This window comes from Rousettus aegyptiacus, unplaced genomic scaffold (assembly GCF_014176215.1).
Source record: "Rousettus aegyptiacus isolate mRouAeg1 unplaced genomic scaffold, mRouAeg1.p scaffold_m13_p_1, whole genome shotgun sequence".
NCBI lineage: Eukaryota > Metazoa > Chordata > Mammalia > Chiroptera > Pteropodidae > Rousettus > Rousettus aegyptiacus.
Window position 1 is genome coordinate 144,395,568 of NW_023416284.1, and position 22,330 is coordinate 144,417,897.

The 22,330-nt window shown below is 35.7% G+C and overlaps 1 protein-coding gene and 1 pseudogene across 4 annotated transcripts in view; both read left to right on the forward strand.

Annotated features, from left to right (window-relative positions):
• The window catches only part of AFG1L (AFG1 like ATPase), a 165,138-nt gene that overhangs the window by 28,628 nt on the left and 114,180 nt on the right, over positions 1-22,330 (forward strand). For all 4 annotated transcript variants that reach the window (XM_016160191.2, XM_016160193.2, XM_016160195.2 and 1 more), the window contains one exon: positions 12,922-13,145. In XM_016160191.2, the coding sequence (XP_016015677.1) occupies positions 12,948-13,145 (198 nt within the window). In that variant the 5' untranslated portion in view covers positions 12,922-12,947. The remainder of the gene's footprint in view (positions 1-12,921; positions 13,146-22,330) is intronic.
• Positions 4,342-6,414, forward strand: LOC107518487 (annotated as a pseudogene).

Genomic DNA, 22,330 nt, shown 5'->3' on the forward strand with positions numbered 1-22,330 from the left:
CCCATGAGTTCTTTGTATATTTTGGATATTAGGCCCTTATCGGTGGCGTTGCTTGCAAATATATTTTCCCATTCAGCTGGTTGTCTCTTTACCATGTTGATGCTTCTTTTGCTGAGCAGAAGCTTTTTAGTTTGATGTAGTCCCATTCATTTATTTGTGCTCTTACTTCTCTTGACTTTGAGGTCAAATTCATAAAATTAAGCCCAAGGTCCTTGAGTTTAGTTCCTATATTTTCTTCTATGCATTTTATTGTTTCAGGTCTTATATTGAGGTCCTTAATCCATTTTGAGTTAATTTTGGTGTGTGGTGATAGACAACAGTCTAGTTTCTTTCTTTTGCATGTGGCTTTCCAGTTTTCCCAGCACCACTTACTAAAGAGGCTTTCCTTTCTCCACTGTATGTTTTTGGTGTTTTCGTCAAAAATTATTTGCCCATATAAATATGGGTTTATTTCTGGACTCGATTCTGTTTCACTGGTTCGTATGTCTATTTTTCTGCCAATACCATGCTGTTTTGATTACTGTCATTTTTTAGTATAATTTGAAGTTGGGCAGAGTGATGCCTCCAGCCTCATTCTTTTTTCTCAGGATGGCTTTGGTAATTCAGAGTCTTTTGTGTTTCTATATGAATATGATGATTTTTTTGTTCTGTTTCTTTAAAAAATGCTGATAGGATTTTGATGGGGATTGCATTAAATCTGTATAATGCTTTAGGTAATAAAGTTATTTTAACTATGTTGATTCTTCCAATCCAAGAACATGGAATATCTTTCAATTTCTTTATATCTTCTTCGATTTCTTTTAATAGCATCTTGTAGTTTTCATTATATAGGTCCTTCACATGTTTTGTTAGATTTATTCCTAGGTATTTTATTTTATTTTTGTACAATTGCAAACGGAATTGTTTTTTCCACTTCTTTTTCTGACGCTTCATTATTAGAGTATTGGAACGCTATGGAGTTTTGAACATTGATTTTGTATTCAGAGACTTTACTGTATTTGCTTATTGTTTCTAGTAGTGTTCTTACGGAGTCTTTAGGGTTTTCTATATAGAGAATCATGTCATCTGCAAATAATGACAGTTTGACTTCTTCATTTGCTATTTGGATGCCTTTTATGTCTTTCTCTTGCCCGATTGCACTTGCTGGGACCTCCAATGTTATATTGAATAACAGTGGCGATAGTGGACAGCCTTGCCTGTTCCTGATCTTAGAGGGAAGGTTTTTAGTTTTCCACCATTAAGTATAATGTTGGCTGAGAGCTTGTCATATATGGCTTGTATTATGTTAAGGTACTTTCCTTCTATACCGATTTTGTTAAGTATTTTGATCATAAATGAGTGCTGTATCTTATCGAAGGCTTTTTCTGCATCTATGGATATGATCGTATGATTCTTATTTTTTGATTTGTTTATGTGGTGTATCACATAAATTGATTGGCATATGTTGAGCCATCCCTGTGCCCCTGGGATGAAGCTTGCTTGATATGTTGCTGTATTTGGATTTTTGCATCCCTGTTCGTGAGAGATATTGGTCTGTAGTTTTCTTTTTTTGTGTTATCTTTATCAACTTTTGCTATCAAGGTAATATTGGCCTTATAAAATGAGTTGGGAAGTATTGCCTCATCAATTATGTCCAGTTGGTCTAATGTATCATTTAAGGATGTTATTTCCTTGTTGATTTTCTGTTTGGATACTCTGTCCATATCCAATAGTGGGGTATTTAGGTCCCCCAGTATGATAGTGTTTTGATCTGTTTCTCCCTTTAGTTCTGTTAGTAATTGCTTTATATATTTTGAGGCTCTGTGATTGGGAGCATAGATATTAATAAGTGTTATATCTTTTTGATGCATGATTCCCTTTATCTTTATGAAGTATCCCTCAGTATTTTTCTTTACTTTTTTCATTTTGAAGTCTATTTTGCCAGTATTAGTACTGCCACTCTCGCTTTTCTCCGAATTCCATTTGCTTGAAATATCATTTTCCACCCTTTTACTTTGAGTCTATATTTGTCTTTCGAACTGAGATGTGACTCCTAAAGGCAGCATATGGTTGGGTTTTGATTTTTGATCCATTCTGCAACTTTGTGCCTTTTTATTGGTGAGTTCAGTTCATTTACATTTAGGGTGATTATTGAAATATGAGGTCTCCTTATAGCCATTTTATCTTTTGCATTCTGGTAGCTTGGTGTTTCTATTGCTTCCTTGTCCTTGTGTTTCTGTTTTCTTTATTTTGATTGGCTTTCGTGGGTTTTCCCTCTGGTCCTTCTTGTTTTTATGTTATATATTTCGGTTCTGAATCTTTGGCATGTGGTTACCATTATGAGTATGTAAAGGATAGTTAAATATATATAGTCATCCCTTTTCTTCTGTGCGTGCCTTATTTCCATTCCCCTTTGTGAATCTGGATCTTTGAATCCTCCCCTTTTCAGTCATTGTTGTCTCAATTTGTCCCTATGTATGCTGAAAGTGCATTACTATCTTGCTATAGCAAATCTCTTCTTACTTTTAAGCTTATAATGCCATGTTCCTAGTAAGGGTTGCACTCCTCTGCTTCTGTCAGCCTGGTAGTCACCTTACTCCTAATTATGGGGTTTTTGTTTTTTGTTTTTGTCATTTTGTTTTAGGTGAGCTGACCTCTTTCAGTATTTCCTGTAATGCAGGCCTCGTAGTAGAGAATTCCCTATTTCTTTATTTCTCCTTCATATCTAAAGGAGAGCTTAGCTAGATACATTATTCTTGGCTGGTAGTTCCTGTTATTTAATAGTTTGAATATTTGATTCCATTTTTTTCTGTCTTGTAAGGTTGGTGGTGAGAAGTCCGATGATAAATCTAATGGGTTTTCCTTTATAGGTTACCATCTTCTTTTCCCTGGCTGCCCTGAGAATTCTGTCTTTGTCGTTGATTTTTACTAAATTTAACACAATGTGTCTTGGTGAAGGCCTTTTTGGGTTGAGATAATTGTCTGCCATCCCCAATTCTCTGCCTTCTGCCCTGATGACTGGGCCCTGCCACCAGCTGAGTGGAGCTCACGGCTCTCCATGGCAGGGCTGTTTAGGGATCTCACCGCATTTCCTCCCCACCCCCTCCTCCTACAGGCAACTCCAGTTGCCAGAGGCAGCATCTTTGTTTCTCTGAGTCCACTGCCGGACACCCGGGGTTCTTACTTGTGGTAGATCTTATGCGCAGATCCCACACTCAGATGTGCTGGTGTGCAGTCTGCGTGTATTTTGTTGAACTTTAGATGTTTAGCTTATTGTTGTTTCAAAGGAAAGTCTGGGGACATCTCTCACTCTGCCTTGTTTCTGACATCCAGAAATATTTTTTGAATAGAGATCTTTTTCTTTCAGGCTATCTCAGTCCCACTTTTGACATAAATCAAAAAAACTTAGGGATGAAGCAAATTTTTAAAATAGTATTTCTTAAAGTGAAAGTGCTCACTTTCTTTTGAAACCGTCTGGCCCACCATTTTGTTTAAGTCTTCAAAGAACATCTCTAAGATATCTACCTATGTATAAAACTAGAAATCCATTCCAATTTAAAGCACCTACATACACAAAGTCTACATATCCCCTGTGTTATTATACTCTGGCTCTATGGAATCAGTGTCAATACAATTAAGCTTATGACATACATATAGGGTTCTTAAGATGTAGCAGTCCACGTATCCTTATTTGACATGTAAAAGTACAAACACAGGAAGGGATGAATTCCTGTCCTGGTTTCCTTTTGAAGAGGATGGGGACACTTTGGCAGAAACTGATTTTCCTTTAGGCATTATTGCCTAAAATGGTGATTATGTGCCCAGTGTATCACGGAGAACAACATTACTGTGACTGAGAGTCAAAATGGTGGAGTCAGGAGGCGGATCCAGAGGGTATGACTCCAGAGCCCATGCTCCTTCCACTGTAACATCCTGTCTCCTTGCTGTGCCTGTGGGTACAAATGCTGGCTCTACCACTCCCTGGCTGTGGGAATATGGATGGGTTACTTACTCAGCCCCTCGGTGTCTCAGTTTCTTAAGCTTTAAAGTAGGAATAATGCTAACACCTACCTCATAGGGTGATTGTGAAGACTGAATGAGTTAATGTATGTAAAGTACTTATTAATGGTTTCTGCTGCTATTAGCTACATGATCTTGGTCAATTTACTTGTAATGCTAACTCTCTGGTTCAACTTTTAGACATCTCCGAACTGGACTATTGTTATAGTTTCCTAACTGATCTGTATGTATCCACTTATAAAATACACATATGTAATATATATAATAACTCATATATATAATAACAATATATAATAATAACCTTTTGAAATATAATTCACATACCATATATTCATCTATTTCTGCATCCACTTTGTATTCCTACAATTTTTTTTCTACAGAGGAATCTTTTAAAAGATAAATTGTGTCACATCCCCACTCAAAGCTTTCTACTTGTTCTTAATCCTGCTGATAAAACCCACAGTATTTACCATGGCTTACAAGACCCTACGTGAACTGGTCCTTGCTTCCCTTTCCAACATCATCTTGTGACAGATTCCAACTTGGTTGTTTAAATCAGCCACATAAACTCTTTTTTTTTTCTCAGAAATATGAAGTTTTTTTCCATTTTCACTTTAGGGTTTTTTCCAGAGCTTACCTCTGCTTGGCATATTATCTCAGATCTTTTTCAGAGCTGACTCCTTTTGGCATTCAGGAACAGAAATGTCACTTTCACAGGAAGGCTTTTCCTCATAATCTATAGGAGTCCCCAGTCATTCTTGAGCATAGTGCTTCTCAGACTTTAACTTGCATATGAAACATATGTCATTAAGAAGAACATCATTGCAGCTTATAATTTATTAATGTAGCAAGATTTGTTAAGTAGAGCATATTAGCATAGACTATAAAACTGCAAAACTCAGAAGAATTTTTTTGTTCCAGACTTCTATCTTAAGATGAAAACTTGAAAATCGGGGGATATCGCTTCTTTCTCTGCTGATAGTGCCCCAGCAAACAAACATGGTGTTTGTTCCTAAAACCTGCTGGACTTCCTGTAAGAAGTGTGGCAAGCACTAAATCCCAAAAGTGACACAGGACGAGAAGGGCAAGGAATCTTCATATGTCCAGGGAAAGCTGCCTTATGATGGGGAACAGAGAGACTGGGCTGGGCTGACTAAACCATTTTTCTGGAAAAAGGCTAAAACCACAAAGGAGATTGTGCTTGAATGCAGTGAGCCCAACTGCAGATCTAGAGATTGTTAGCCATTAAAACATGGAAGCATTTTGAACAAGGAAGAGATAAGAAGAGAAAGGGCCAAGTGATTCAGTTCTAAGCTTCACCTTTGTGTTATTATGAAGACAATAAAATTTTATGGTTATGTTCACTTCAAAAAAAAAATATGGGAAGGAAATCAAAGCAATCACGCCTACACTGAAAGCCTGGGGAAACTCATTTCTTTTTTTTTTTTTTTTTTTTGCCCTGGGGAAAAATATCACCATTAAAATACTATCCAGAAAGTTATATAGATTTTTCAGATTCTAGGACATCGTGATATTGACTAAATCTTACAGCATGTAGGCTATGGTGCATAGTGGAATCTTCCTAAAAGTTTAGGAGAAAGCGGTGAAATAAGGTACAAAATTAAGGTATTAGAACAGCAAAGAATTTTGGGGGCCTCTAAAATCTTTCATTTATGTGCGTAGATTAGTGTGTGGATCTTCAGAATGGCATTTTCCCACTGTCCATTTGGAGTACAATAAGACAAATTAATACAAATCAAAATAATATGGCAGCAGCATCACATAATTTGTGTACACTGATGTAGTAACAGATTTAATTTAGTGCAGCTTTTGAGAAGCCTTTTGTGTTTCAATTTATACAGCTGCTATCCAGGCCTAAGCTGGCCAATCTTTCAGACTTGAGTGTCTTGTCTGACTGATTCTCTTTCTCTTTTAAAGATGTTATTATTATTATTTTTTAGAGCAGTTTTAGGTTTACAGCAAAAGTGAGAGGACAGTACAGAGATTTCCATATACCCTCTATCCTCCACACCCACGTGCACAGACTGCCCCATTATCAACATCCTCCACCAGGGTGGTGCATTTGTTATAACTGATGAACCTACATTGATACATCATAATTAACTAAAGTCCATAGTTTACATTGGATTCATTCGTGGTGGTGTACATCCTATAGGTTTAGACAACTGTGTAATGATATGCATCCATCATTATAATATTATACAGAGTATTTTCACTGCCCTAAAAATCCTCCCCCTATTCATCTCTCCTCCCTACCACCCTCCTTTGTCTACTAATGATCTTTTTATTTACTCCATAGTTTTGCCTTTTTCAGACTATCATATAATTTGGAAATAGGACCTTACCGTATGTAGGTTTTCAAATTGGCTCTTTTACTTAGTTATATGCATTTGTTTTCCCCATGCATTTTCATGACTTGATAGCTCATTTCTTTTTAGTGCTGAATTGTATTCCATTGTTTGGATGTACCAGTTTGTTTATCCATTTATTTACTGAAGGACATCTTGGTTGCTTCCAAGTTTTGGCAATTATGAATAAAGGTGCTGTAAACATCCATGAGCAGATTTTTGAGTGGACGTAAGTTTTCAGCTCCTTTGGGTAAAACCCAAGTAGCATGATTGCTAGATAGTATGGTAAGAGTATGTTTAGTTTTGTTGGAAAACCATCGATTGTCTTCCAAAGTGGCTTTACCATTTTTCATTGCCACCAGGAATGAATGAGTGTTCCTGTTGCTCCACATTCTCATCAGCATTTGTCAGTGTTCTGGATTTTGGCTATTTAAATAGGGATATAGTGGTATCTTACTGTTGTTTTAATTTGCATTTCTCTGATGACTTATGATCTGGAGAATTTTTCTTATGCTGCTTCGTCATCTGTATATCTTCTTTGGTGAGATGTCAATTAAGGGCTTTGGCCCATTTTAAAAAAATTTTTTATTGGTAGCTATGCTTTTTAGGAATGTATCTCTATAGCCCCCTCTTTATCATAAATTGTCTTTTAAAGTCTTTGGTCCATTTATAAAATCGGATTGTTTGTTTTCTTGCTGTGAGTTTTAAGACTTCTTTGTATATTTTGGAGAACAGTCCTTTTACCAGATGGATCTTTTGCAAATATTTTCTCTCAGTCTGTGGCTTGTCCTCTAATGAGACCATGACACTGTCTTTTGCAGAAAAGTTCTTAATTTTAACGAAGTTTAGCTTATCAATTATTTCCTTAATGGCCTGTGCCTTTGGTTTTGTATCTAAGAAGTCATCACTATACCCAAGGTCATCTAGGTTTCTATGTCTCCTATGTTTCTCCTATGTTGTATCCTAGGACTTTTATAATTTACATTTAGGTCTTTGATTCTTTTTGAGTAAATTTTTGTGGAGGGTGAAAGGTCTATGTGTAGAATATTTTTCCGTTTGCATGTGGATGTCCAGTTGTTCTAGCACCATCTGTTGAAAAGATTATGTTTGTTCCATTGTACTGCTTTTGCAGATCATTTGGCTGTATTTACGTGGGTCTATATCTGAGCTCACTATTCTGTTCCATTGATCTCTTTGTTCTTTTGTCTGTGCCATACTGTCTTGATTATCGAAGTCAGATAGTGTCAGTCTTCCAGTTTTGTTCTTCAATATTGTGTTGGCTATTCTGGGTCTTTTGCCTCTCCATTTAAATTTTAGAATTATTTTGTCAATATCCAGACAATAACTTGCTAGAATTTTGATTGGGATTGTATTTAATCTATTCTGGGAAGAATTGATATCTTGACAATATTGAGTCTTCCTTTCATGAACATGGAATACCTCTCCATTTTTAAGTTCTTTGATTTTGTTCTTCAGTCTTGTAGTTTTCCTCATAATAGATCTTATATATATTTCATTAGATTTATTAATCTATTTAGTAACCTAAGTGTTCCACTTTTTGTGGGGTACTAATATAAATGGCATAGTGTTTTTAAGTTCCATTTTTCTATATTAACCTTGTATCCTGGAAGCTTTCTATAATCACTTGTTAGTTTCAGGAGTTATTTTGTTGATTGTTTTAGATTTTCTACATGGGTGAACATGTCATTTGTGAAAAAAGATAGTTTTATTTCTTCCTTCTATATCTTTAGACCTTTTATTTCCTTTTCTTGTTTTATTGATTTAATTAGGAACCTCTAGAGTGATGTTGACAAGGAATGATGAGAGGTAACATCCTTGTCTTGTTCCTGATCTTAGTGGGAAAGCTAGTTTCTTACCATTAAGTATAATGTTAGCTGTAGATTTTTTGTAGATATTCTTTACTGAGTTGAGGAAGTTCCCTCTATTCCTAGTTTACTGAGATTTTTTATTATGGATGGGTGTTGGATTTTGTCCGATGTTTTTTTCTGCATCTGTTGATATGATCATCTGATTTTTCTTTAGCTTCTTGATGTGATTGATTACATTAATTGATTTTTGAATGATTAATAGATTTTTGAACTAGATTTGCATTCCTGGGATAAATCCCACTTGTTTATAGTGTATAATTCTTTCTGTATATTGTTGGATTTGATTTGCTAGTATTTTATTGAGATTTTTGCATCTATGTTCATGAGAGATATTGATCTGTGATTTTCTTTCCTTGTGATATTTTTGTCTGATTTTGGCATTAGGGTAATGCTGGCCATAGAGAAAATGTTAGGAAGTATTCCTTTTGCTTTGAAATTCTGAAAGAGATTGTAGAGTATTGGTATAATTTCTTCCTTAAATGTTTGGTAGAATTTACCAATGAACCCATCTGGGATTGATGTTTTCTGTTTGGAAGATTTTTAAATTATTGATTCAATTTCTTTAATACATGTAGGCCTATTCAGATTGTCTGTTTCATCTTGTGTGAGTTTTGGCAGATTGTGTCTTTCAAGGAATTTGTCCATTTTATCTAGATTATCAAATTTGTGGTTTGAGTCATTCTTAGTATTTCTTTATTATTCTTTTTATGTCCATGGGATCTATAGTGATATCCCTCTTTTATTTCTGATATTAGTCATTTATATCCTTTCTCTTTTTTTTTTTCTAGTTAGCCTGGCTAGAGGCTTATCAATTTTACTGATCTTTTCAAAGAACCAGCTTTTGGTTTTCATTGGTTTTCTCTCTTGATTTCTTATTTTAAGTTTCACTGATTTTTGCTCTAATTATTATTTCTTCTACTTACTTTTGCTTTAATTTGCTCTTATTTTCTTTAATTTTCTAAGATGGAAATTTAGATGATTGATTTTTGATCTCCCTTTTCCTTATATATACATTTACTGCTTTTCCTACATCCCACAAATTTTGATATTTCATGTTTTCATTTTCATTTAGTTTAAAATATTTTGAGATTTCTTTTTTGACCCATATGCTATTTTATAGTGTTGTTTAATCTTTTCATATTTTAGAATTTTCCAGTTGTCTTTATTGTTATTGATTTCTGGTTTGATTTCATTGTGGTCTGAGAGCAGACATTCTATGATTTCTGTGCTTTTAACTTTGTTAAAATGTGTTTTATAGCCCAGAATCTGGTCTGTCTTGGTGGTGAATGTTCTATGTGAACTTGAGAAGAATGTGTATTCTGCTGTTGTTGGATAAAGTATTCTATAGATGTTAATTATAGCTAGTTTATTGATGGTGTTCAATATTGAGGTCAATTATGTCCTTACTGATTTTCTGTCTGCTTTATCTGCCTGCTTCTGCTAGAGGGGTGTTGAAGTCTTCAACTATGATAGTGTATTTTATCTAAGGATCAGTATGTCTTCTTGGACTCTGTTATCGTTATATAATGTCCTTCTTTACCTTTCATAACTTTCCTTGTTTTGAACTCTGCTCTGTCTTAAATTAATATAGCTACTTCTGCTTTCTATTAGCATTAGCATATTTTCTCTATCTATTTAATTTATATGTGTCTTTATATTTAAAGTGATTTTTTTTATAGCTAACATATAGTTGGATCTTATGTTTTGATCTACAATCTGCCTTTTACTTGGTGCATTTATACTATTGATTTTCAGTGTGTTAATTATTGATGTGGTTCGATTAATACACACCATATTTGTTGTCTGTTTTTTATTTGTTGCCCTTGTTCTTTGTTCCTACTTTTGTCTTCTACTCTTTTTCCATTTTGTGGTTTTAATTGAACATTTTATATGATTATATTTTCTCTTCTTAGCATATCAGTTATCCTTTTTTTTTTTTCCAGTGGTTGCCCTAGAGTTTGTGATATACATTTATAACTGATCCAAGTCCACTTTCAAATAATACTACACCGCTTCACGAGTGATACAAGTAACTTGTAATAAAAAAATAATCTTGATTCCTGCTATTTTAGTTTGGGCCTTTATTATTTCCCACTTAGAAAAATCAATTTCATAACCAGTTTTCTCTATACCCAAATTAATTTGATTTTCTACTGCCAGTTAATCTTTATACACTACTGTTGCAATTTTTTTTGTCCTTCTACCTCCCTTTAAAACAAAACAAAACAAAACACTGATATTCCCTATTTTCCATTACATTACCCATTACATGTGATAGGTACTGAATCATTTCTTGTATTATTGGATGCATTTTAGAGAGAGGGAAAGTGGTCTAGAAATGCAGGCTGGGTTCCTGTTGTAGATTCCTTGAACCCTAGAATGAAGATGCTATATTATTGAGGATCCCTAAGACTACACCTACATTTGGTGATTTGCTAGGACTCACAGAGTTCAGTGTGTAGTTGTATTTGTAGCTATGATTTATTATAGTTAAAAGATACAAAGCACAATCCACAAAGGGAAAAGACATGTAGGGCAAAATCTGGAGAAAATTAGCGGCAAGCATCCAAGAGCCTTCTCCCAGTGGAGTCACATAGAACATAGTTAATTCCTCCAGCAACCAGCTGTGACAACAGGTGTGAAATGTTATCTGTTATGGAAGCTCATTAGAGACTCAATGCCTAGGGTTAGGGGGTGGGAACATAGTCCTCTCTACTCAGTATGTGCTAAAATTCTAGATTTGTAGAAGGAAACTAGGGGTTTAGCATGGACCACATTGCTTGTACATGGTACAAATATTTAGGCCCAGTGAATTACTCTTAACATTTCTGGGAATGGTGAGAACCTATTTGGAGTCTAAGTTCCCAGCCAAGAGCCCACCTTGCAAGCAGGCTTCTGTAAGGATTGTAATCTCAGGCCTGCTGTGTTAACTCTTTTCTGTACATTATTCATATTTAATGTGATCCATTGAGGTAGAGAGGTGGGTTCAGGGACTGCTTTGGAAACGGGGGTGGTATGGGTGTGGGAATAAAAGAGATATGAAGAGGGTAGGACTTTTTCTCACTTTTCTTTTTAATAAGTTTAGGATTCCATGGAAGGTTTTGTATGTAAAATAGGCGCTTCTGTTAAAATTATGTTTGATGACCATAATGAGCTGAATTTCAAGCAAATTATCGATAAAACTGCATTTAGATTTTAGAAATGTCTGTGTAGTTGATGAAAGATATTTTAGAAATTGTAGTAGTGGTAAATTTGGGACAGAAGGTGGTCGGAGGGAGGCTAAGCCAGAGGTAATAAGAGCCTCAGCTGGGGTGGTAGTATGAGGAGGAGAGGAAGGAATGGATTTAAGAGTATTTGGATGTAAAACTGAGTAGCATTGATTGGTTAAGAACCTGGTTGAGGGTTGGGGAGAGGGATTGTGGGATGGAGGGGAAGGAAATTAGTGTTACTCTTGGGTTTCTTATCTGTTTGACTCCAGAAAATGAGAGGGTGGAAAAGAGTATTTTCTCTGGTCGTGAATTCTCAGATCCTCCATCACCAAGGGGTATCTAACAATTCAGTTAGATTCTGACACTACCTGGGTTGTAGCATCAGATTTTACAAGTGAAAGGGCTCAGTTCCGCAAGACTGGCCATATTTCAAACTCCAGCTGCACATGGTCTGCCCAGGCTACCCACACTTCTGTATGGCCAACTACAAATTCAGGGGTTCCTACATACCCCCCCCCCCCCGGTCAGGTTTGATAATTTGCTAGAAATGTCTCACAGAACTCAGGAAAACACTTTACTTATGTTTACCGGTTTATTATAAATGATACGATTCAGTAACAGCCAAATGGAAGAGAGGCACAGGGCAAGGATGGGAGCTTCCACGCCCCATGCCCTCTTGTGGTGCCCCACTTTCCCAGAACTTCATGTTCATCAACTTGGAAGCTTTCCAAACCTCATCGTTCAAGAGTGTTTATAGAGTTTAATCTCCAGCCTCCCCTCCTGTCTCTAGAGGTAGGTGGTGGGGCTGAAAGTTTCAACCCCCTCAACACTTGGTCTTTCTGGGGACCAGTCTTGTCCTGAAGCTATCTTGGAGCCTTACCCTAAGTTACCTCATTGGTATAACTCAGGTGTGATGGTATATCAAGAGATACTCCTATCCCTCAGGAAATTCCAGGGGTTTTATGAGCCCTGTGTTAGGGACATGTGGTAATGTCTAAATGCGGTGTGATTTTGGATAGAAAATGAAGGGGCAGTAGAAAACTATTTGTGGCTAGTCTCTACATCTCTGCCTTGGTACTCAAGAACTAGAATTAGGCCTAACTCCAAGAAAGACACCAGCCCTGCTGTGGAGAGGATCTGATGAACCCAGGTGGCTCATTTAATTCAATGGAGGCAAAGCAGAGACTCTAGCAGGTTAAGCTTGCTGTAAGAGGAGTTACAATGAAAGCTTATGGATATGGTTTCTCTTTTATTAAAATGAGACAATTATAAATATATTGTACAAAATTGTTTTATATTATTTTTATAAAAATGATAATTATAGTAACTACTCAAATACATACATTTGTAATTGGTTAAAGGTTTTTAATGTGAGAGTTAAGAAACATATGTAGAGTACTATGAAATGTCTTAATTTTAAGAAGTCTAAAGTTTTGTATGTGTTTTTGTTTATAGCCTATACAGTTCAGACACCTGAGAGTATGCCTCCAACTGCGGCTACAGAGGCTTATTTGAAAGCTATGGCTGTTTGCCGTGGACCTCTGGATCACTATGACTTTCTGATCAAATCTCATGAGCTAAAGGACGATGAACATCAAAGAAGAGTCATACAGTGTTTGCAGAAATTACATGAAGAACTTAAAGGATACAGTGTAGAGGCAGAAGGCCTTTTTTCAAAGGTGAGGTTTCTGTGTTACTAAAGATTGAACAGTTAAAGGCGTAAGCATTTTATAAAATGGATTAAATGTAGTCGGGTACAGTCATGAACCAGCTTGAACATTTTCTACTAGTACCTTTAAACAAGCTCTATTAGATCCTACCTGACTTCTTGATGTACCACAGTTTTTCTTGTACCTCAGAAGGATTCAGATTGCTTCATGTTTAGGTAATAATTGATGCCGTCCAGTCGAAATGGAAACCTCTGTGCAATTCAAAGCTTTCCCCTTTTCTCTTGCTCAGGTGAGGCCCAGGATTAGCAGTAGTGAAGTGGGATGATTTATTCTTCTCCTCTCTCTCCTCCTTTTTCTGTTTGCCTGGCTTCTCTAGGGTCAGAATTAGAGGGATAGATGATTAGAGAGAAACAACAGTCTTAAGTGACCAGTTAAGGGCCTTTGGTGTGGTAGATGTTGACATGCTAGCTCTTTATTGAAGCACATTGGTAGGTCTTCAGGACTGCCCTCAGGATCTCCCCACTGCTTCGTTCGGACATCTTATGACTGTTGGGGAACGCCTTACACCACTGTATTCTGCTGGGACCCCCCTTGCCCTTCCACTTGGCTTTCTTGGGTGGGATCCTTTCAGGACAGCTCTAGCCATGTCACTTTTTATGGTGTCCACTTAGGACACAAGAAGTGTAACATCTTTCTCCAAACCTTGCCCTTGGACTTATGCAGATAAGAAGCAGGCATCAGTCTCTGTCTTTATCCTATATAGTCCCGTGATCCTGGGATACACATCATGTTATTCCACGCACTCTTCCATATCCTGCTTTTGTAGCTGCCTGAGGACATCCTCACCTAAGTAAGTATCCATTTGGGGAAGGGGATACCCATCTCATTCTATACCAAGTCCTCATCCCTTTAGATGCTTCTCTTAGGGAATCTATGAACTTGGCACAAGGTTTTATCTAGGGGAAATGCCACAGCATTTCTTACCTGGCTAACAACTTTCTACTTTGAAAAGTACTGTATAATATGTGCTAATAATACTTTGTTTAAAAACTCTACTAAAAGTAATTTTACTTTTTAAAAAGCATGAGGATATAATTAAATAGTTTTATTTTTATATAAAGAAAAAGGCATTGTGTTAACATCTTTTGGTTCAAAGGGATAGAGATTCATTTAGGTTACAGAAAGAAATGGAGATGTAGAATAAGACTACCTATGCAAATGGAAATGAAGGACGTTTCCTTTGCACAGGCAGACCTCAGGAAGCTTGAGCTGGCAGCATCAGTGGCTCTGAAAGCTTTGATGATATGACAGGCAGTAATAGCAGGTACCAGATGATTCTCACTCCAGTGCTCTTTCATTCATGTAATCTCTTTTCTGTTCCTTTTCCCCCATGTCCATTTTTCACTTCTAGTCATTCCACTGACTTCTAAATTCTCTCTCTGGATCTGTGGTTTAAACTCTTGAATAAGAATGCAATAGGCCAACCAATCATTTCATCATCGTTTGGGCAGTGCCTTAATACAGGCTTTTTGAGATGCCACTAGCCAGCATAAAGATTGGATCTCTGCATAAGGTTCCATCCGGGGCTCCTGTGAGCATGGCAGTTTCCCTCGGAAGTGGACTGTGATTGTAGTACCCTCTATGATTGGCCAGTACAGTGTAATAGTTATAGGAAATAATGAATTATCCTTTTTGATGGCCAGCCTTTCTTCTTTCCTCCATATTTCCAAAAGTTTTAGGTGAGTAAAGAACTAAATAGTTTGGAAAATGTAGACTGCTTATGTACTGTATAACTAATTATAGTTTGCAATACAGGTGGCCTTCCAAATAAAATAACAACTTGGTTATGTGTCATAGCCAGGAAACAAGATGTTTTACTTAACTGGAGTTTTTGGTTATCTGAGAGTTAAATTACGCTTATGAATTTTGTATCTTGTTCCCTTTCTAGTTCTTTCGCTTTTGGAAATATAGTCTTTTTTTTTTTTTTTTTTTCCTGCTCTCCGCTCTGCATCATCTCTTGTCTCAGCTTACTGTGATTGGTGAAATTTTATCCAATCAAAAGTATTCTTTAATCATTAACTTATCTGATTGCCAATTCAACAGTGTCCACCCCCCTCCCCCCCCCCACCCTCCACCTCTCCGGTTTAAAATTACTGTTTGGCAAAATAAAACCCATGAGCCCTCCTCCCCCCAAAATTATTGTTTGGCTCTCCTTAGGGGTGTTTTTCCATCCTTCCACCTTTGATATCTGAATTGGCTATGATGAGTCTAACCCTAGTTTATTGTATACTTGTAATCTAATGTAACTAGGGGATATGACATGTCCAGTAGTTTCAAATGTATCTAATGGAAGCTTATATTTGTTAAATCCTAATGTATATGTGAGTATATGTTTAGTTGATAGATCAACATATCTTTGTGGTAGTATTTGTCCTGTAGTTTCTTAAGTCTGTTAAATCTTTAACATTGAAAAAGACTCAGTTATCTAATGTAATTTGAGTAAAATATCTGTAAAAACTTTAGTTTTTGAAGAGTGTAAAGGTACCACAGACCTAGTTCTTCTAAAAAATAAACACTGATATGCTGACTGTCGAGAAGGAAAATTGGGCTATTAGGTTTTCCAGTGATAGAACTTTATTTATAGCATTCTTAATTTTGATAAAAAGAATTAGTGATTTTATGAACATTTGATTTTGTTTTTTATGCAGATGTTTAAATGTTCGTTATAGTGGACTTATGTTTTTCTCATTGTACTCTTAAGGAACTTTATATAAGGCTAAGCTATAATATAAAAATAAAAGTTACCTTCTTCACAAAATGCCAGAATTATTAATTAATGAGATATAATTGGTGGCAGATTATTTGGCCGCTTTCGCCCACCTGTGTAACAAGATTTTTTGCTAATAAAAAATTGAAAGTTATGAGCAGATGACCATGCTATATGAGCAACCAACTCTGAAGAATGAGCATGTTTGAACCCTTTACTTTTGTTACCAAATAAGACTTACAGCCAGGTTAATCTGACACATTTAATGTATGCATAATTGTTATTGTGCTGTGGGGTAATTAGGCATAAATGGTAAGTAGTTCATGTAAATCACTATAATTAGAATTACTTTTACACAGCCAAATCAAGCATTTCTGGAGTCAGGGAGGGAGAGAATTAAATAGTGTGGAGCTACTCTGAAAAATCTGTTTCCATTAATCAGGCTGCCAGGTTTTTTCATCTTTTGGGAGGAGACATTATAGCCCAAGAGATTTGGGAATTGGGTGGGGAGGCACAAAATTCCTTTTCTTTTTCTCCTGCTCACCACAAAATAATTTTTAGTTTTTCCCTATGAGAAATCAGTATTTCCAACTTCCTTGTACATCTCACCGTATTTTATTTGGACACCTTTCTCAGCTCCTGGGAACAATGCGCATAGGAGGTAGAAGAGAACTGGCCTGCTAATCCAAGGTCTTGATGCTTTCCTTGTTCTTGCTTCTAGTGGCTGGAGGCTGTGAGTACAATACCTGGAATGTGGGCTGTGGAATTCTCTCAGGAGATGTCTGAGGCCCGTGGTCAGGATCCCTTCAGTTATTTATCCAAGATTTTTTCAGAGAGACCTCCAGGCAGTTTGCTGGTTTTCCCTCAGTTCCTCCCTTCTCCCCTCCAGCTAAGGGAGTGATCCTATTTTTTCCCTTCCTCTTAGAATTGGTATTTTCTATACGTAAAGTAGGTTGAGCAGTGGAAGCTAGGTAAAGCTTCCCTGATTCCTGGAACTTTATTCTTTAGAAAATCATAAGCAACATTGAGTAAAAAGTAGGCAATATTTATAGCGACAGTTTTATTAGAACTAGACATATTTTAAAATGAATTTTTCTTTTTCAAATTTTTATAAAAGTTGAAGCAAAAGTGTTGTGTCCTAACCTCAGGAAGGTATCCACAAGGAAGTGAGATTGGGGGTCAAACTACATTGTTTTTTGAAAACTAACACATGCTAAAGACTCATTTAAAATCTGAAATTCGAGAAACAGAGTGTAGTGGGTCTGCTTCAGACTCCAGAATAATTAGCCAGGGTATTCAATTATATTTTAAGTTTTGTCATGGTTTCAGCAGGTGAAATCATTCTATTAACATAGATGAGAATGTCTTTAATAAATCCCTGAAAATGAATTTAAAGAAAGTGTTACTGGGGGGCTGATGGGAATTCAGTGTTGCCCCAGTGTTGGGGTTGGGGAGGCGCAGAAGTGTAGTTAGCATTTTCCTCATTTCTTCCTCACTGACGCAGTGAAGAATCACAGGTGAGTGAGATTTAGAAAAGATTTATTAAAAGATTTATTAAACTTATTTTAGAAAGACAAAGTATGCCCCAAGGCATATGTCCCAGCACTGTAACCACAGTAACCAACACAAAAGGTCCAAAAGGGCTACAAAGGGGCAAAAAGGGGCAAAAAGGGGCAAATACAGAAATGGGAATGTCTGCATTATATTTGGACTGTGATGGGTGGTTCCAAAGACATTTCTAGGTGATTGACAAGTGAGATCATTTTGATTGACACTTGACTGCTATATATAACTTTTTGCCTAGTGCACATATGTGTACCCAAAATTCTACTACCATTGGGTTGTTCTTTGGGCTGACTCTAGGCTGGGCCCCTATTCCTTTGTTAATCCTGTCACTCGTGTCTGACTAGCTACCTAACAAAAAGGGATATGGCCCTATTTTATAATATTTAGAATTAGAATTTTATCTGTCATTTTCAACCAGAGCTGACTACTTTGCTTATGGCAGCAGAATTATGTAAATTAAAAATAATTGACTATAGATTGCTACCTAGAATATATAAAAACTCCTACCAAATAATAGAAAAAAATATTAAGCAACCCCATGGAAAAATAGGCAAAGAGTCTGTTTTGGGGGGATAACTAGCAGATAACACAAAAATGGATAAATAAATCAAAATGTATTTCTAAAATGGAATGTCGCACAACATAGGGATGATAAACTTCAAAATCAGGATTGTTTACCTTGCAGGAGAAAGGCACTAAGGAGGTTTCACTTGTACCTAATATTTTATTACTTAAATGTTGGAATAAATATGTCAAAATGTAAAGATTTGATAGAGCTGGGTGGTAGGTAACCAGGTGTTCCAATATTTTCTTTAAGTTAGCCTGTTTATAATATTCCATAGTAAAAATATTTTTTAGTGTAATTATGAGATATTTCAGTAGGTTAGTTTTTTTTTTTATCATGTTGAGGAAAATGCAACATTTTTGATAATATAATTTTAGACTCTACTATAGTCAGCCTTTCCTTCTTACAAATAGATTGAGGGAAGGGAATTATTAGCACAGTGCTCAGAAAGGCAGACATTGGAAATATCTTAGTAAGAGGTTTTAGCAATGGAATTTTTTCCTTTTTCTGAAGTTTCATAAGCCGAATTTTCTTGGCCTTAAATCTTTTTCATGAATGCCAGATGTTTCTGAGTTCTATGTATGATGTGTAGTTATACCTCCATAACTACTAATATTGGATTTAATCTTACCTCCTATACGGTAATGTTTTGTCTTCTCTAGGTAATGTGCTCATTTCATATACTGGGATAATTAGCTAGTGTCTTCTTGTCGTCTAAAGGAGAATTGATACATCCCCAGAGTGGGTACTGGGGGAAGCAGTTCCATTGTGTAGCAGGGAAAAGTAAATGATTTTTAGATTTCTGGAAACATCTATCATGCTTAGCTAGGAAATGTATTTCTTTGCTTACCGAGGACCCTGAGTTATTATACATAAATTCATTTCAACCAAAAGGCTGTTTGGTCCTCACTGTGTGCTAGGCTCCATGCTGGAAGCCAAGGATACAGATGTGAATAAAGTTAATAGTTTCTGATTTCAGTGATACCTTGTTCAAAGTGGAGAGAACAGTAATAAACAGTTATTTATAACTCAGTGAATTAAGTACAAAAATTCAAGTGGGTATAAAGTGCATATGGGAAAAGTCTTTGAGAACCTACTCTAAAAGGATTTAAGTTTATTCTATATTATTGCTTCACTTGGTACTTATAATTCTGACACTCATAAAGAAATTCTATGAATCAAATTACTATTGATTTACTCTTTAAGGACCAGATTCCAAATGTGGACATATACATCAAAATTAACAACATAAAACTCACATAATATATATAGTATAAATTTATATATTTATTTAAGTTTATATATATTAACTATTTGCTCCTGAGAAGGATCAATAGTACTATAGTTAAAATAATTTTTTTCAACATCTTTTAAAAAAATACTAATTAAAAATATATTTATTTTTACATTTGTTTTATAATTAAAATAAATTAAAATAAGATACCGCTCTTGGCATATAGAATGGCTTTGACATTTCAAATGTGTCCAATTTCTGATCTGTCATGTAATAGCTTCAGTACTACATAAATTCAGTATTATACCTGTTATAGAGGACCGTTAATTAGGTTAAATGTACTGTTTACTATCTAGGGAGAATAATAAAATGTAAGTAATGCACTCAATAAGATTAAAATTTAAATAAACTTTACAAAACTCTTTTGAGAATTATTATATAAAGCTTTCATTTGTGTAAAGGATATTACTTAAGTAATAGCAGTTTTTGAAACCACTGAGAATTGAAAATTACTTTTGAAGAGATAAAAATGTCTCAAGTTTTTGGTCAGGTTCAGGATGTTCAGTAGTAGGTTTGTGTGAATACTGATCAACTCTAATGGTAATTCTCTGTTATTTTCAGGATATGGGGATAGTAGTGGAAAACCCAGCCCATAGAGAGAAAATCAGGGAAACCTCTTGGCGGATAGTCAGTAGGCTAGAAAAATCTCTTGGCAGAGAGTGTTTAGGGACTAGGAAAACTGGTCTTTGTTTTAAGAACTGTCCACTTAGGTCCACTGGCAACAGGATTTTGGTTTGGAAGAAGTGGGGAGGAAAACATGGTAGCAAGGGTGAGATTCTGAGTAGAGGGGAGTGAAAAGATCTCTTTTCAGATGGGATTGTTGTATTTGGAAAAGTCGTGGCATGTTATAGATTTTATGTTCTGGTGGTTTCGTTCTCATGAAGTCACCAATTAACCTAGTTCTGAATTGTGTAGATTTTCCTTCTCTTTCAGTTATGATTCCATAAAATCTATTTAAGCTTGAAGTTCAGAGACGTCCCTAGTGAACTCCTCACCAGTTGCCTTTACAGTTACTATTCTTGAAGATTCTCTATGGAAGCATCTTTCCAGTTATCCTTCATCACTGAGGAGTCACAAAATAATTCTCTGTTGATTCCGAAGGTAGTTGTCCTGGTGGCTGTTAGCCTGTTTATGTGTCTGTGTGAGAGTGTAGGTTCCTATGTCTATTTGCCTCTCTGAGGCTGTGTTTGTGGTCTCATTCTCTCTTTAGTGTCATTTCTTTGCTAATCCAGACGAAGCCTGGAAGGCCATTTGAATTCTTCAAATTCAGAACCTCAGCCAGATTCAGACCAGGGTGTACTTTCCACATTTTTCCTTTGATGAACTCTGCATTGGTTTGAGAATTATGCTTATATCCTGGACATCCAGTGGTGGCAATGGTGGACTGCAGTAGATCACACCTAGCATAGCTTCACCTGAGCTGGTCCAGAATCAGATTATCAGGAGTAAGTGAACGTGGAAGGATTCGCTGAAGAAATTGCCTCCTGTCATTTGTCTCCCAGTGGCACATACAGGCATTTACACATGTTTGTTGCTTGAATGCATGAGACATTAAAAAGTAATTTGCACCTTCAAATTCTATTATAATCAGAAGGCAAGCCATTTCTTAAGCTGGTTGTTTTAGAGGTTTAAGCACACACACACACACACACACACACACGCAAGTTATTTAGATACTTAAATAGGCTTAATTATACTAGTAAACTGAACAAATTAGTGTATTTTAGGTTAAGAGGGTTCTCTTGCAAATCTGCTGAAGGTATTTAAAAAAAGATTTCATTTATAGAGAATTTATGGGTGCTAACATACAGTTTAGTTTTTAGTTTTATAAGATCTTAGAAACCTGAATGATATACATTTTTATCAAAAAGTAGTCTATGTTGAGAATGACATAATGCTAGTTTTTAAAAGATGTAATTATGCTCAGCATTCCAGCTGGAATCATTGTCTCTGATTCTGTCATTTTGGGAGATAATGGAATGGTGGAGAGAGTGGGGAGAAACAGGAAAAGTAGTATTCCTGCATTTTAAACAAATTGAAAATAACTCTTTTTATTTTAACAAGACCACCCCTGTTATCTATTTTCCTAATGGAAATCCTGCCAGAGTAGCAGGTGGAGGACATGCTATTTTAATTTATAACTTTAATGAGAATTATCTTGGATTATTTTTTAACACTAGAATTTTAACATAAGGAACAAAGGATAATTGTAACTATGATTCAATCAAAATATTTGGAATAATGGATGGCAAATGTTTACTCTGCAGCAGTTAAAAGAATAGTTTGGCTAACCATTTTGAAAGCAGTTGTCTAAAATGCAAATATGCAGATACTTTTGGAATGCTTTTAGATTGAATTCAAAAGTAAAAGTAATATGTTAATTAGTCACCTTATCAGAATTTTTGTTTTTTTCCCCTCAACTTTTTATTTTGAAAAATTTCAACAACACACTTAAATCCACGAAGGGTTAATTTAACATTTTGCCACATTGGTGTTCTTCTTTTCTCTATGTTTTCTTTAATCATCTGAAAGTAAGTTACAAAAACATCACTACCTATCTCCTAACGAAGATATTTTCCTTCATAACTATGTTACCATTATCACACAAGAAAGTTAGCAGTGATGTAATACTTTTATCACATGATATAATACTTTAATAAGATTTCTTGATTTAGCAAATAAAAATCCAGGATGTCCAGTTAAACTTGGATTTCGGATGAATAATGAATAGTATTTTATTATGCATATGTCCCATGTGATATTTGGGACATATGTATACTAAATGATTATTTGATGTTAATCAGAAATTCAGATTTAACTGGGTATCCTGTATTTTATATGGCAACCGTAAATATGAAGCCCACAAATTTCTTCAGATTTTCCCCAAATGTTGTTTCATTAAAAAACAGTTATTTCATTAAAGAACATGTGTATATGTGTTTGGACCCAGGATCCATAGTTTGGGTTCTAAACTCTCCCCTGAAACCATCGTCCTGTTATGG